At 33.0% G+C, this 15,830-nt stretch overlaps 1 protein-coding gene across 4 annotated transcripts in view; it reads right to left on the bottom strand.

Annotated features, from left to right (window-relative positions):
• SCLT1 (sodium channel and clathrin linker 1) overlaps positions 1–15,830 on the bottom strand; it is a 268,727-nt gene that overhangs the window by 164,404 nt on the left and 88,493 nt on the right. For all 4 annotated transcript variants that reach the window (XM_067735090.1, XM_067735088.1, XM_067735087.1 and 1 more), the window contains exons 6-9: positions 11,510–11,645; positions 6,435–6,557; positions 4,586–4,651; positions 462–532 (exon numbers count right to left, since the gene is read on the bottom strand). In XM_067735090.1, coding sequence (XP_067591191.1) covers positions 462–532; positions 4,586–4,651; positions 6,435–6,557; positions 11,510–11,645 — 396 coding nt within the window. The remainder of the gene's footprint in view (positions 1–461; positions 533–4,585; positions 4,652–6,434; positions 6,558–11,509; positions 11,646–15,830) is intronic.

Here is a 15,830-nt window from a genome sequence, read left to right as displayed (position 1 = left end):
TATAAACATTTATTCTGCCCCTGCCTGGGGGTGGGGAAGAGGGGATCCGGGAATTGGGGATCTGCGGGCCATTACAGACAGCCCCCGGAGGTGGGCGGGGCTCTGGTGGGAAGACAGTGTCCAGAGGCCAATGGGCCCTGGGGTGTTCAGAAGGCAAGGCCCTGGGGGCTGATGGAGGGGCTGGCTTGGTTCCCAGAAGTCCCAGGAAGAGGACTGACTTTCTTCCATAAGCACTAGTTTTGCCATCATGGAACAGCCCTTCACATATATGTATTACATTGTTGCCTGACTGATAGTCTTGATTTCAGTTTCTTCTTGTCCCAAAAGATCATGCACATAAGAAGCTACTGACAGCAGCTTAAAAGGGAGGAAAAAACACTCACGGGAAAAATTATGACACCAGTGCTTCCCCTGAAGAAAAGTAATTATTAATAAAATAACAAAATTATTTTTGAAAATACCTAAGTTGTTTTCGGAGTTGCTCGATTTCCACATTTTGTTCAGTTACTGTTTTCAAAAAGTGTTGATTAGTCTGCCAAAAGAAAAAAAATAGAAACATTCAGTATCAGAACATTTAAAACTGTATCTTTAAAGACTAACTACAGGGTATATGAGTAGAAAAAAATGAAATGAAGTCATGATAATAATTAGATTTTTTTAATGATAAAATATAACCCTGGCCATCTTTCTGTGCCTTCACTACTTCAGTGGACACCTGCTTCACTTCAAACTACCTGCATTTGCATTTCTGTGTCCTCTGGCTTTTTCTGGCCTTCTGAGCCTCCTTTGCTCACCAAACTGTGCAGAAGGCTATATAGGTGGTGTAGAATTCATGCCCCCAGCCTGTTCTGTAAGAGCCCCAAAACAATGACCGGATGGAATTGGTGGGTAAAAATCCCCAACTCCCATGCCCTGCGGTGGAATAACTGAGGCTGTTTCTTTACTGGCTTCCACAGTTCAGCAGTGGGATTAAGTTTCAGTTACCCACAGTGTTAATTTGCTTGATTGTTAAAAACCCGTTATTGGCTACCTTCTCTTCCCTTCCTAGTCTTGTTTCTCCACTCCCCTACTGGTTTTTCATGGTATTATCTCCCAAATAAATGGCATGCTCTGGAACCCTTTCCTCAGGGTCTGCTAATGCTAAGGTAAGTTATAAAGCAGTCTTCCAACTGTAGAATAAAATTTTCTAAGGGAATTGATTATCTTCTCTAAGTGCTGGTTTTACCCCAACTTCATATTTTTAATACACTTTTCTATTTCCCTCTACTTGGGATGTCCTCATTCAGCCAGCATTCATCCCTGCATAACCTGTGTGGTCACTCTAAGGCAAAACTGATTGTTTCCTTTCTGCATTTTGATAAAACTTTACATATACTTTTACAATGCACATTGCACCGTACTTAAGTACTATGTTTAAAGTCTACGTATATTCCTGGCTACAACATGTGCCTGTTTTCGAAGACCAGCTGCACCCAGAACTCCCAGCATCTAGCACATGATTCAGTACATTCTAAGCACTTATACCTTTGAGGAATGAATGAGTGAATGAATGAATGCCTTAACTAAGACATGAAAGAGAGTCTGAGGACTGCATCTTTATCTTTATCTCGGGAAGTAAACTACTCCAGAACAGAATTTAGTATTCAATTCACAGACCACAATTTAAGAGACCAATTATGGCATGCAGAGAAAGAGGGATACAATAATGAAAGGTAGGTAAATTACACCACACCAGAAAAGTTAAAACAAAACAAAAAACTGTAACACTGGGCATGAGTTACAACAGACATATGATTATATGCAAATAATTGAAGGGTCGACTTAAAAAAGAATTGAGCTTGTTCTATGTTACTCCCAAAGATAAAACCATATGTCAGTGGGAGGAAGCCTGGTAAGAGAGATTTTAGCTTTCTAATAATCAGAGTTCAAAGGAACAGGCTCTTTGGGGAAATGACAAGATCTCTTACAGGAGATATTCAAAGCAGAGGCTAGAGGATCATCTAAACTGTAAAGCATTTAATAGAAGGATGCCTATATCACTTGAGGGAAAGGATGATCTTTAATATCATTTCAAATTCTCCTGTAAAGCTATCTCAACGACTTCAGACCAAATTGATTCCCTTTTATAATGTTTATAATGTACCATTCATGTTTTACTATATATAGTCTTGGAACTGGCATAATTAATGCTTGTGATTTTTATTATTTGGGAGCACCTTAAAGGTAGATTATGTAGAGTAATTAGCAGAAGTATAAATTAGAATCGTGAATTTTAAGAAGCTGGTGTTGGGAACAAACACACATAACTTGCTAGCAAGCCTAGTAAGAGCTCAACAACTGCATCTGAATATGGCTTTATGATGCTCTGTATTTACGATCACAAAAAAATTATATACTATACCTATACTACAGAATCTGGAGATTCATAAAGGTTCAGAGAATCCCTTTCAATCATCTGTCTTAGTGCCTTATTCACCGATTATTTCATATGTCATTTCTGTTTTTCCAACTAGACAGGGGCTTTGTGGATAGATGCACATTTCTTTTGCAACTAGAGAAACTATAGCAGTAGAAGGAACTTAGTATGCAATTAACAAATATTTTTGAGTTACTTTATAGAGATGAGTAAGTCTCAAGAAAAATATGATTTCAGTAAAGGGAATTTCTAGGAAATGTAAACTCTTATTGCATCTACAGTAAAAATAAATAAACTTCTATTTTTAGGTACCATTCAGGTCAGGGCATTTTACCTTCTGCATGTCACTAAAGTACATTGGTTATAAGAGATTTTATTTATTTGTTATATACTCATCAATTTATTGTACATCTATAGGAGCCTGTTCATTTCATGAGTTTATTCATGTAATCAGAAAACTTTTTAATGGAAATTATTTGATTTTGACTCAAACTTGCTCCTATGACCATGCTCTGAATGCTCTTTGAGACTTTACAAAATCTTTACTATGACTTAAACCTCCTTTACACTTAGTAGAGTCATGTTTAATACCTTAACGATTGATACATTAAGAAAAACTCAAGTCTTAAAAATTTCTCTTAGCCAATTTCCTCTATTTTAACAACCAGGGTAGTCTTTTCTTTGCTCTTTATAACACAATGCTTAATCCAACTTGTCACTTTCTTATCACTTTTATTGTATCCATAGCTTATTATTCTTAGTTTTGGCCTAAAACTATGAATGCCTTAGAAATTTTTAAAGTATGTCCTGTAAATACTCAAATATGTTTTTCTATGACTTACATCAGAATGATTTGGGGCTGTATATAATAAAATATGGGCCCTGTGGTACAAAATACCAAAGGATTATGTAATCTGCACAATTCTAGGAAATACTGAAAAAAGAATAAACAAATGTTACAGCAGGTTAAACTATTAATGTCATGTAGAAACAGGATTTCTTTTTTTTTTTTTTTTTGCGGTACGCGGGCCTCTCACTGTTGTGGCCTCTCCCGTTGCGGAGCACAGGCTCCGGACGCGCAGGCTCAGCGTCCACGGCTCACGGGCCTAGCCGCTCCGCGGCATGTGGGATCTTCCCGGACCAGGGCACGAACCCGCGTCCCCTGCATCGGCAGGTGGACTCTCAACCACTGCGCCACCAGGGAAGCCCAGAATTTCTTAATTATGGAAATCAGTCATCATTTTATTTTGAAGTACTTTAATACTATTTAAAAACTCTAAGAAGTATATTATCAAAAATTATAAGTGATTAGAAATTCCAAATGTTAACATAAGTAAAACAGGGAGAAATTTATTTAATAATTTTTTACATGGTTAAAGGAGAAAGTTTTTTTAAGTACAATAAAATTGGATAAACTTACCTTTGATGGCACAACTCCACTCTTAAACAAAGACATTTTTATTAGGTACTACCCTGCTAATTCTGAATTAGCAGGGAAACTAAGCAAAATGAAGAAAGGAAAGAGAGGAAATTACCTGGGATGTCATAATCCTATCATTCAACAATGAGGTGAAATAAAATTCCAAGAAGGAAAGGAAGAGAATAAGAAAATAAAAGTGAGAGGTGGGGAGAAAGATAAAGAGCAGAGCTGGGAAGGCTAATTTTATTTCTTTTGAGAAAAAATTAAAGGGAAATTTAGGTGTAGCAATTTAGGTGAGTGGTGGTCAATCAACTAACAAATGATTCTTAGTGTTCTATTGTTTTTAAGGATTTGGGTTAGCATTTGTCTAAAAGTTCCACCATTCTTAGTGTATACCTAACTATGTTCTAGATGAAATACTAAGAACAAAGCATGAGTCCTACTCTTGAGGAGCTCACAGTCGAGATTACCCTCAGGAAATCTTACCAAGGACTCTTAAGAGTATTTTCAGATTAGGATATATTTCAGATAGATGTTAGCTTTAAATCTCTGGAAACCAGCGTGAACCCTCATGTCATGCTGCTGAATGTGAAAGAAAAAGACAGATAAAAAGAAAAGAATACTGCTTACCTATTTTAATTTCAAGTATTTTTTCTTGTTGATTTGCCTTAGCAAAAATAAACATTATTACTTATAGTGACAATTTCTAGTTTATATAACAAGTGCATTAAATGGATATTTTCACTTACCATTTCTGTGGTCTCATTAGTTACATGAAGTTGCTTGGTCAGTTGTTGAAAATTGGTCAGCTGATCCTGTAGTAGGAAGAGGGAATACATAAATAGCATTTTGTTTGCAACCCATATTTAAAATTCGACTAAAATCAAGGCTAAAATCATTATGCCTAAATCTAGATGACATCAATTGTATTTCTTCTCACAAGTACTGTGTGAATTAACAGTTGAAGAAATAAAAAGATAAAAATTTTTTAATGATTACAAAATTAAATAAGGTGGCAATGTGGAAACTAATGTAGCTATTTATGTTTTATGTGAAATCATTATTTCTAGAAATCAATCCATTAGTAGATAGATATGCTAGAGAGACCTTACCCAATATTGACAAACAATATTCAAACCTATTCAAAACCTACAGTACAAACCACAGCACAGGAGTTATTGTGCCTTTCCTCCTTCTTTAAAATTCTCATGGCTTGAATGCCCCACAAGTTTTAAATTTTTTGATTATCTGTTATGATCGGATTAAACATCATATGTCAGATGACAGAATTCAAGATTGATGGATAACTAGGGAAATAAGGACAAAGTATTATTTGTTAAGTCGTATACAAAAACAAACAAACAAACACAAAAAACCCTAACTGCAGGGACTTCCCTGGTGGTCCAGGGGTTAAGAATCCGCCTTCCAATACAGGGGACATGGGTTCAATCCCTGGTCGGGGAACTAAGACCCCACTTGCTGAGAGGTGCAGCCAAAGAAAAAAAAGGAAAGAAAAAAACCCTAATTGCAAAGCTATAGCATAAGAATGATCTTATTCAAGTGGAAAAAAATTCCCTAAACCCAATGGCTTAGTTGATTAACCTAATGAAAAAACAGCCTTAAAAGAACAAACTTATATTAGTAATGGTTTCCAGATCTCAGAGGTAAGTGTTGCGGCACAGACTACATGTGGATTATTTTCAAACCAGGGCATGTATAGAAAAATCATTTTGTAAACTGCAAAGCATCATTAAGTATCATTATGACTTCTTTAGGTAGAAATTCCTAGTTACAGTGATAATAATAGGAACAGTCATAAACTGGAATTTGAAAAGTCTATAAATGAGAGTTGAAGAGAGGCATGATAACCAGTATATTTAGACAGCTGCCCTCTCAAAAATCCACAGGAAAGGAATCAGAATTGGAATTTCTCCATAGATTTCAATGTACCTAGCAGAAAAAGAATCAATGGAAAGATAAGGGAGGTAGATTTTCCAATGGAATGGATGGTCTTGTGAGATAGTACGTTCTTGTCAACAGAGGTATAAAGCAAAAGCTATATGTTCACTTTAAAAGAATATAAAATGATTCTTGCTTTGGATAGAAAGAAGTCCTTAATAACCATTAAGAGCCTTCCTATTGTAAAATCCTATTCTGCTTAATTTATGTTAGACAAACTTCACATTTTAGTAAAAGGTCACATTTAAGGTTGTTAACATTTTCATTTCACAAGTGTTATCATCACATCAGAGCAGGCTTCTTCCCTGTTCATGGTCTAATGATTAGTCTTTGTCTTTTTTAACCAGGTAAAAAAATCAAGAATATAAAAGTTTTGGAGATCCATTTACACATAATGATCTTAGAGCTGCTTATTAGCACTAAATACAGCTATCGTTGCTAATCACATTATAAAACCCTATGCACACTAGGCACAGTTTTGATTATCTTATGTGTTCAAAAGATTTCTAACCACTGAAGATCAATTTACTGCCAACATAAATAACACGGTAGAGACTTAGGCATTCTTCTCCAAAACTGAGTTTCTCCAGAATGCAACTTCTTACTGATATACAAGAAAACCATGAAATCCAAGATTACCTTTTGTTTTTGACTTTCAACTACATGAATCTGGGCCTCAGTCATATGTTCCTGGTAAAGTTTCTGTAGTCTGTCCAGCTCCTGAGAAACAGTCTGCCAGAGTTCTACAGCCTGAGTTTTTTCCTATAAAAGAAAAACATTTCAGAACTCATTAAATTATTAGCAGGCTACTGCACAGTACAAATAAATCATATTCTTTTACAGAATGAGTTCTTGTATATAAAGTCACAAAATAAAAATAGAACTTGTCTAAGATTGTACAGTTGAAATATTTTTGATGATATAAAGTTGTAAATAAAATTATTTAGAGGGACTTCCCCGGTGGCACAGTGGTTAAGAATCTGCCTGCCAATGCAGGTGATGCGGGTTTGAGACCTGGTCCGGGAAGTTCCCACATGCCACGGAGCAACTAAGCCCATGTGCCACAACTACTGAGCCTGCGCTCTAGAGCCCACGAGCCAAAACTACTGAAGCCCGTGCACCTGGAGCCCGTGCTCCGCAATGGGAGAGGCCACTGCAATGAGAAGCCCATGCACCACAACGATGAGTAGTCCCCGCTCGCTGCAACTAAAGAAAGCCCGTGTGCAGCAATGAAGACCAAACGCAGACAAAAATAAATTAATTAATTAATTAATTTAAAAATTTAGAGAATAAACCTAAAGATGAAAATTCCTTACTTTGAAATTTTCTTTTTATTCAGATTTAATAGCTAAAATTAAAACCCTTCAATCACTTTCTTGTTCCAGAAAGTGTAAGCCATAGAAATTATTGATGAAAACTGTCCCTGGTAAAGTACAAGAGGTTTTTTTCTGACTGCTAAAGTAATAAATGTTTATCATAGAAAATTAGGAAAGTACAGAAAAATAGAGAAGAAAATAAAATTACCTAATATTTTTTAGCACCTGATAATAAATACTGCTAACATCTGGATATAAACATCTTTATGAATGTAGTCTTGTTTGGATGTAGTCTTGTTTATAAATGTGATTTGGGGGGGAGAATTCTGTATTTTTTTTCTTTAAAAAAACTGGGAAACACAAAGTGTGCTGTTTGTATTGTCTATTTTTCACCTGGAATTTTATAATGAGAATTTTTTCAGGTCATTAACTATTCTTTCAATATAGTAATTCTCAAAAGTGATATGGGGACCCTTGAAGAAAAAATTTTGTTCATAATAATATGAAGACATTATTTGCCTTTTTCACTCTCATCCTCTCATGAGTGTACAGTACAGTTTTCCAAAGTTTATATGATGTACTGTGTGATGTTGTCATTGCTCTGATGGCTACCAAAATGCACTCTTATGCTCCCATTTGTTTCTAAAAATGTCTTAGTTTTAATTAGTAATATGATAAATACCCCACACAAAAAAAACCTCTTTGGAGTCCTCAATAATTTTTAAGCATACTGAAGTGGGGTCCTGAAACCAAAACGGTTGAGAAACTTTAAGCTAGCATATAAAAAGCATTATTCTCTCTTTTTTTCTTTTTTGCATGTACTTTTTAAAAATTGAAGTATAGTTACCTCAGCAAGCTGCTGACAGAATCAAGAAGAAACTTTCATCTCTTTGTCCCTAAAGCCCAAGCTTTTAAATCCCAGGTCAGAGCTAATTCTCTCAGTTTTAGTAAGTAGGTAAGAAGGTGTAGTGAAAAGATATGCATTTTTGGAACAAAATGAGTATACATTTCAAATAAATATACACTTATAAGCTTTAAGGAAACTATTTCTGAGGCATAACATGCATTCAGAAACACACAAATCATAAATTTGTACAGTGAGTGCACCCATGTAACCAGCACCCAGTTCAAGAAAGAGAACATGATTACCAGCAGCTAGAAGCCAGCTGCCCCTTTCTTACAGATACTACAATCCTCCCAAAATAACCTTTATCCTGACTTTTAAAATTATTGATTAGTTTTGCCTAAAATGTATGTAGTTTAAAAATATGTAGACAAAAGCAGAATCTGGAGCCAGAATTTGGGTTGGATTTCTAATTCTGGCTGAATGACCCTGTACAATTCATTTTATTTCCTTAAGACTGCTTTCTTTTCAATAGAATAGTCATAAAAATGCCTCATAACTCAAAAGACTGCAGTTTCCCAAACGTGCCTGATGGTAAGTCATCTGGACTACGAAGAAACCCCAGATTCTCCTAAGCCAGTGGTTCTCAAAGGACTAGCATCAATACCTTAGAACCTGTGAGAAATGTAAATTACTGAGCCATATCCTAGACTTCTTGAATCAAAAACCTGGGGGAGGGGGTGACAATCTTTATTTCAGTAAGCCCTCGGGTGATTACGATACACACCAAAATTTGAGAACCACTGTACTAATGTATAACACATCATTTGGAAAAAACACAATGTAAGTGATTCCACATTTTTAGGTTTTTAAACTACTTCCAATTTTTCACTATCAAAACATTACTATAATGAATATATTTATTCATATATTTTTATATACTGTTTCTTAGGACAGATTCCTAGAATCTATGTGATGTCACCATCTAATTAATTGGTTAAAGGATATGAACATTTCTAGGGCTCTTACTGCCAAACTGCCCTCCAGAAAGATTTTTACAAATCACACTATTATAGGAGAACAAAATACTCCAAACTAAAAATATTTAGTTAGGTACTTGATATTGTACTAGTGCTACTGGCTCCCAAAGCAACTATACTTGAGATACACAGAACCTTTTGCACCTAATTTTAATTCTGCTTTATCATGCTGTTTAGTAATAATAATGATAAAGATGATAAAAATAATAGGTAGATTTATGAACTCACACATGTGCTAGGCATTACCCTATGTGCTTAATGGGGATTCAAAATTTTAATTACCATAAGAACTCCATAAAATAAGAATTATTATAATCTCCATTTATAAATGAAGAAGGTGAAGCACAAAGAAGTTTCCCAAGATCATAGAGCTACAAAGTAGAATGGGGACCAAACTCAAGAAGTTTGGCCAAACTTTTCTTCCAAAAGCTTGTGTGTTTCACAAAAGTAGGAGCCAACATTCTGCACTGTATATGATAAATACTAAGCACAGTGCCTCATATATAATAGACACCGAATAAATATCTGTGGAATGGATGAAGGTATTTGAATCTTCTGTTAAATTCTCTAGACTTATTACTTTAATAAAGCATAATATAATAAAGAATTCTCCCTCTTTCTCTCAATTTTCTACTATAAATTGTATTTTATTGAGTTTTAAATTTATTCAGTTTGGATTCACCTAATCTTCACGCGTGACACAAAGGGCTTTCAATCTAGTGATGGATACCAAAACAATTGTATATGTTTTACTAGAACTTAATAATAAATTTAATAAACATGTATGAATAAGTAATAAGAATTATTACTTATTATTAGAATTAACATTATTATTATTCTATTATTATTATTCTATTATTAGAATTAACATCTGACATTACTATTTTATGGATTTATTAACATTTTTCTATTATTCATACTTCATAAAATTGCCAAAACTCTCACTCAGTTAAAATTCCATACTTAATATACAAAATATATTGCAGATATTGTGGCAAAATTTGTTTTTAACAAATCTCCTTTTTCATTTTTGACTGGTCAAACTTGTACCTCACCAAAGCTTCTGTGAAGTAATGATCCAAAATGTAGCAAAAAGGTAGGACCCCATCTTCAGAAAAATAATATGTACCAAGTAAGATGAAGATGGAGAAAGGCAAAGACAGGAGAAGATAGGAGGAGAAAGAGGTGAGAAAAGAGAGAACAAGTGTGGTTTAAAAAAACAAAGAACAAAATTTAGCAATACAAATTATAGCAACAACAACAACAAAAAGAAATTATAGCAACAAAAGTACTACAGGGAGATGCTTTTAAGACATAAGATTTGTAGTTTCAAAAAAAGAAAAGAAAACAAAAAATGAATCCTATCTAGTTTTGCACTCTTTTTTCTTTTTATAAATTAAACAAATTTTGGATTTATTGAGGTATGACTGACAAATAATCATTGTCTATATTGAAGGTGTACTTTTACATATGGTCTGTCACAATATTTTTAAAGAGTAATAAGAAATGCACATTCTGCCACAGCTTTCAAAGGACATATTTAATACCTTGTTAGAAAGCATTTATAAGTTTACAGTAATTTTCATTTATTTATATGTCAACATTAATAAATCCTTTCTGAAATACTAGTCTAGAACAGAGTAAAGAACATGCTTTTCTCATTATTTTTGCCTCTATTATTTTTCAAATTCCTTCCCTTTACACATTAAAAAGAGTTCAGTGCTACATAATGCTCCTTATCAAGGTAGATTCAACCTATCCGATTAACTTAAAATATCACTTTCAAAAGCAAAGAATTCCAAAACCAAATTTACAAGGAATAAAAAAATGACTTTTCATAGATAACTATAAAATCAAAATTGTAATAAAGTATTTCTAATCCCCATTTATAAAATGAAGAAACTGAGGCACACAGGAAGGTAGAAGAATGGGATTAAAATCCATAAAAGATATGAGATACCTAGGATGCAAAATTGTAAATTAAAATAAAGTTCCCTTACATATAACCAAAAAAAATTGTGGTGCTGAAAACAGGATATATACAATATAGCTTCTCAAATATTTCAATTACCATGAAGGAGGAAAAAAGGAGAAAAAGTATAATTCTAAAAGAAGCATAACTTTAGAAAAATATAATTCTATAATCTTTGAAAATTGAAGAAAACAGTATCAAAACAAAACACAGGAAAATGAAAAATGTAAATTTAGGCAAGTGGATAATTGATTCTTTTCTTTAAAAATTTTCTTTGACATTAAAATATTTTATAACACTTAAAAATCATGCCAAAAGAATTATGATTCAGTTAAAATATATACATGGCAACTACATTTATAACATACAGGGAGGGCACATATTATAAGCTTTGTTACCTGTTAACTATTTTGCAAACTGTAGAAAATCATTATGCTAACAATTTCAATATTCTGTTATTATCATTCATAAATAATGATTGACGATAGATTTTTTAGAAACTCTGTTTATTTAGGACATAATTCAATACATATATCACTCACTTGATTGGCCAGTTGTAGTTGTTCTTGAAGATTCCTGACTGTTTCATCATCTGTACATATCTCATTTCCCATCTCTGTGCCAAAGGGAATGGCTTCCAATTGCTTTTCAACAGCATCTTTTAATTCACTGTGCAACCTTTGGAACAAACAGTTAACAATAATCTAATTTTGGTAATAGTAATTACTGTTTCAGGTCAACTAAATAAACATTTGGGTCAAAAAATCACTATTTACACAAAAATCATTTTTAAGTCAACCTCTAAATTTAGAAGTGTTTTAAAACCATTAAATAATGTGCTATAAGAAAAAATATATCACGATTGTGAATGAATTAAATTTGTCATAATTAATTCAAACATACATAATTCAGTTTGTCCTAGGAAGATTTTAATTTTTTAAAGAGGTAAAATTCTGAAATTATACCTTATTAATTGACAAGTCATTCATAAAAAATTTTAAATATGATAATTTCATCTAGTTACTTAAATAGAAAGGGAATTTTAAATCTTGTAGATTATTGTTAATTTCTTCATTGTGTTTCACAAAACTCATCTGATTTCTCACTCATTCCAGTTTATAAAGCATAGAATAAAATTCTTGGTGGTTATGAAATCAAGACTAGAGGATTTACTTGCCAGCACTTTCTTACATAAGCTTGACCATAACTCTGAAAGCCTTAAATTCAACTTGAACCTTACATTAAAGTAAATTACAAGTATTTCATGCTTTGAAATTACACCAAAAAAAAAAAAAAAAGGCATAGAAAGGTTCAACTTAAAAGACTGATTAGGTGTTTATGTCAAAATGATGTACTCCTAGAAGGAAAAATGTTTTTTAATATCAGAAAAACTTAGAAACACTGAATTTATATAATTATAACCAGAAAACATTATTTATAATAAACACACCTCAAAGTAAAAATTTCCCAAAGGAATTGCATCCATCTCTCTAAAATAATTTAAACAGAATTATCTACTAATACTACAATCTCCATTGAAACTAGAAAAACGCAATCTTAAATCTTAAAACATATTTATTGAAAACGAAGTTCATCAAATAAGTCACAAGACAATAACCTCAGGTACCAGTGGGGCAAGGGGAGAGGGGAAAGGCAGTATAGGGATACTGGATTAAGAAGTACAAATTATTAGATATAAAATAAGCTAAGAAGATATGTTGTACAACACAGGGAATATAGGCAATATTTTATCATAACTATAAATGGAGTATAACTTTTAAATATTGTGAAACACTATATTGTACATCTGTAACTTATATAATAATGTACAGCAACTATACTTCAATTAAAAAAACACAAAAACTAAACAAAAAAAAAGAATCCTTAATAGTTACAGGCATATTGCCTATACCCAAACTGCCTGAATTTGAAACCAGTAACTCATTTCATTAGCTATGTGACTTTGGACAAGTTCCTTAACCTCTTTTGGCCTCAGTTTCCCAATCTGTAAAATGTAAATGTCACCTATTGCTTATTCTCTTCTGGAATTTTTTTTTAAACTATTCTGTAAAGTATTTCTATCTTTCTCAGTCTCAGTGGAATTTTCATCTCTCCAAACTTTAACTTTTGGAATTTAGTGCTTGGATGGCTTTCATCAATGTCTTATAGTTTTTGGCACACAGGTCTTGTGCCTCTTTAGGTAGGTTTATTCCTAGCTATTTTATTCTCTTTGATGTGAAGGTAAATTGAGGTTGTTCCCTTAATTTATCTTTCTGATACTTCATTGTTAGTGTATAGAAATGCAACAGATTCCTGTATGTTAACTTTGTACCCTAAAACTTTATTGAATTCATTAATGAGCTCTAGTAGTTTTCTGGTGGCATCTTTAGGATTTTCTATGTATAGTAGACATTTTACCTCTTCCCTTCTGATTTGGATACCTTTTATTTCTTTTTCTTGTCTGATAGCTGTGGCTAGGTCTTCCAATACTATGTTGAATAAAAGTGGTAAGAGTGGGCATCCTTGTCTTGTACCTAGATTGTACATCTCTAGGTATTTATCTGTTTCTTCTTGGTTCTCCATTTTATTGGTGTATAACTGTTCACAGTAATGTCTTATGATCTTTCATATTTCTGTATTGTCAGTACAGAAATATGAATCTGTAACTTCTCTTTCATTTCTGATTTTATTTGGGTCCTTTCTTTTTCTTAATGACTCTGGCTAAAGGTTTATCAATTTTGTTTATTTTTTCAAGGAACCAGAGCTTAGTTTCACTGATTTTCTCTATTTTTTTTAAAGTCTCTATTACATTTATTTCTGCTCTGATCCTTTTCTTCTACTAACTTTGGGGGTTTTATTAGTTCTTTTTCTAGTTCCTCTAGGTGTAAGGTTAGATTGCTTATTTGAGATTTTTCTTACTTCCTTAGGTAGGCCTATATTGCTAGAAACTTCCCTCTGAGAACAGCTTTTCCTGCTTCCCAAAGCTTTTCCACCATTCTATTTCTATTTTAATTTGACTCCAGGTATTTTTTGACTTCTTGTTTGATTTCTTCAGTGACCCAATGGTTGTTTAGTAGCATACTGCTTAGCCTCCATTGTTTTTTTTTTTTTTTGGTAGTTTTTTCATTGTAGTTTATTTCTAGTCTCATAGCATTGTGATTGTAAAAGATGTTTAATATAATTTCAATATTCTTAAATTTACTGAGACTTATTTTGTGGCCTAGTATGTGCTCTATCCTGGAAAATGTTCTATATGTAGTTGAATGTTTATTCTGTTGCTTTTAGGATGGAATGTTTTATACATACATATATATACATAGATGTACATATAAATAAAGTCTATCTGATGTAAGGCTAGTGTTTCCTTATTGATTTTCTGTCTGGATGCATGATCTTCCATTGATGTAAGTTGGGTGTTAAAGTCCCATATTATTATTGTGTAACTCAACACAATTTCTCCCTTTATGGCTACTTATATTTGATTTACATATTTAGGTGCTCCTAAGTTGGGACATAAATATTTACAATTATTATATATTGTTGGATTGATCCCATTATCATTATGTAATGTCCTTCTCTGTCTCTTGTAACAGTTTCTGTTTTAAACTCTATTTTGTCTGATATAAGAATTGCTACCCCAGCTTTCTTTTTGTTTCCATTTGCATGGAAAACTTCTTTCCATACTCTCACCTTCTATCTCTGTGTCTTTAGATCTAAAATGAGTTTCTTCTAGGAAGCATATATATAGTTCTTCTTTCTGTATCCATTCAGTCACTCTAAGTCTTTTGATTGGAGCATTTAGTCCAATACATTTAAAATAATTATTGATATGTATGTACTTACTGTCATTTTGTTCATTGTTTTCTGGTTCTTTCCTTGGTTCTTTCTTCTTCCTTTTTTTTGCTCTGTATCCTTGTGATCTAATGGATGACTATCTTTAGTGCTAGAGTTTATAATTTGGTGTTTAGATTCCTTTTTCTTTTTTGCATATCTATTACAGATTTTTGGTTTGTGGTTACAATGAGGTTCATATATAACTATATTTATAAAGATATATATATAATAAATAATATATATTTTAAATTCATTCATATATGATTTTAAGTTGATGATCCCTTAAGATCAAACCATTCTGACAACCCTGCATTTTTAAAATCCCCTGCCATGTTTAATGTTTTTGATACATTTTATATCTTTTTGTGGGGTGTATCCCTTAAATACTTGTTGTGGAAATAGATGTTTTTACTACTTTTGTCTTTTAACCTTCCTACTAGCTTTGTAAGTGGATGATCTATTTTACTGTATGTTTGTCTTTACGAATCAGATTTTTCTTTGCACAGTTTTCCTATTTCTAGTTGTAGTCCTTTCCACTTAGAAAAGTCCCTTTAATATCTCTTGTAAAGCTGGTTAGTGGTGCTGAATTCTGTAGCTTTTGCTTGTCTGTAAAACTCTTTATCTCTCTTTCAAATTGGAGTGATAGCCTTGCTGAGTAGAGTATTCTTGGTTGGTATGTTCATCAATTTGAATCAATTGTGCCAATCCCTTCTGCTCACAAAGTTGCTGCTGAAAAGTCAATTGATAGCCTTATGGGAGTTCCCCTGTATGCTACTAGTTGCTTTTACCTTGCTTCTTTTAAGATTCTTTCTTTATCTTTAATTTTTGCCATTTTAATTACAATGTGTCTTGGTGTGGACTTCTTTGGATTCATTTTCTTTGGAACTCTCTGTGCTGCCTGGAACTGCATGTCTACTTCCTTTCCATGGTCAGGAAAGTTTTCAGCTATTATTTCTCCAAATAACTCCTCTGCCCTTTTCTCTCTGTTTCCTCCTTCTGAGACTCCTATATTTTGAATGTTATTATGCT

This window comes from Pseudorca crassidens, chromosome 4 (genome assembly GCF_039906515.1).
Source record: "Pseudorca crassidens isolate mPseCra1 chromosome 4, mPseCra1.hap1, whole genome shotgun sequence".
NCBI classification, from domain to species: Eukaryota; Metazoa; Chordata; class Mammalia; order Artiodactyla; family Delphinidae; genus Pseudorca; species Pseudorca crassidens.
This window is presented reverse-complemented; position numbering and strand designations above follow the sequence as displayed.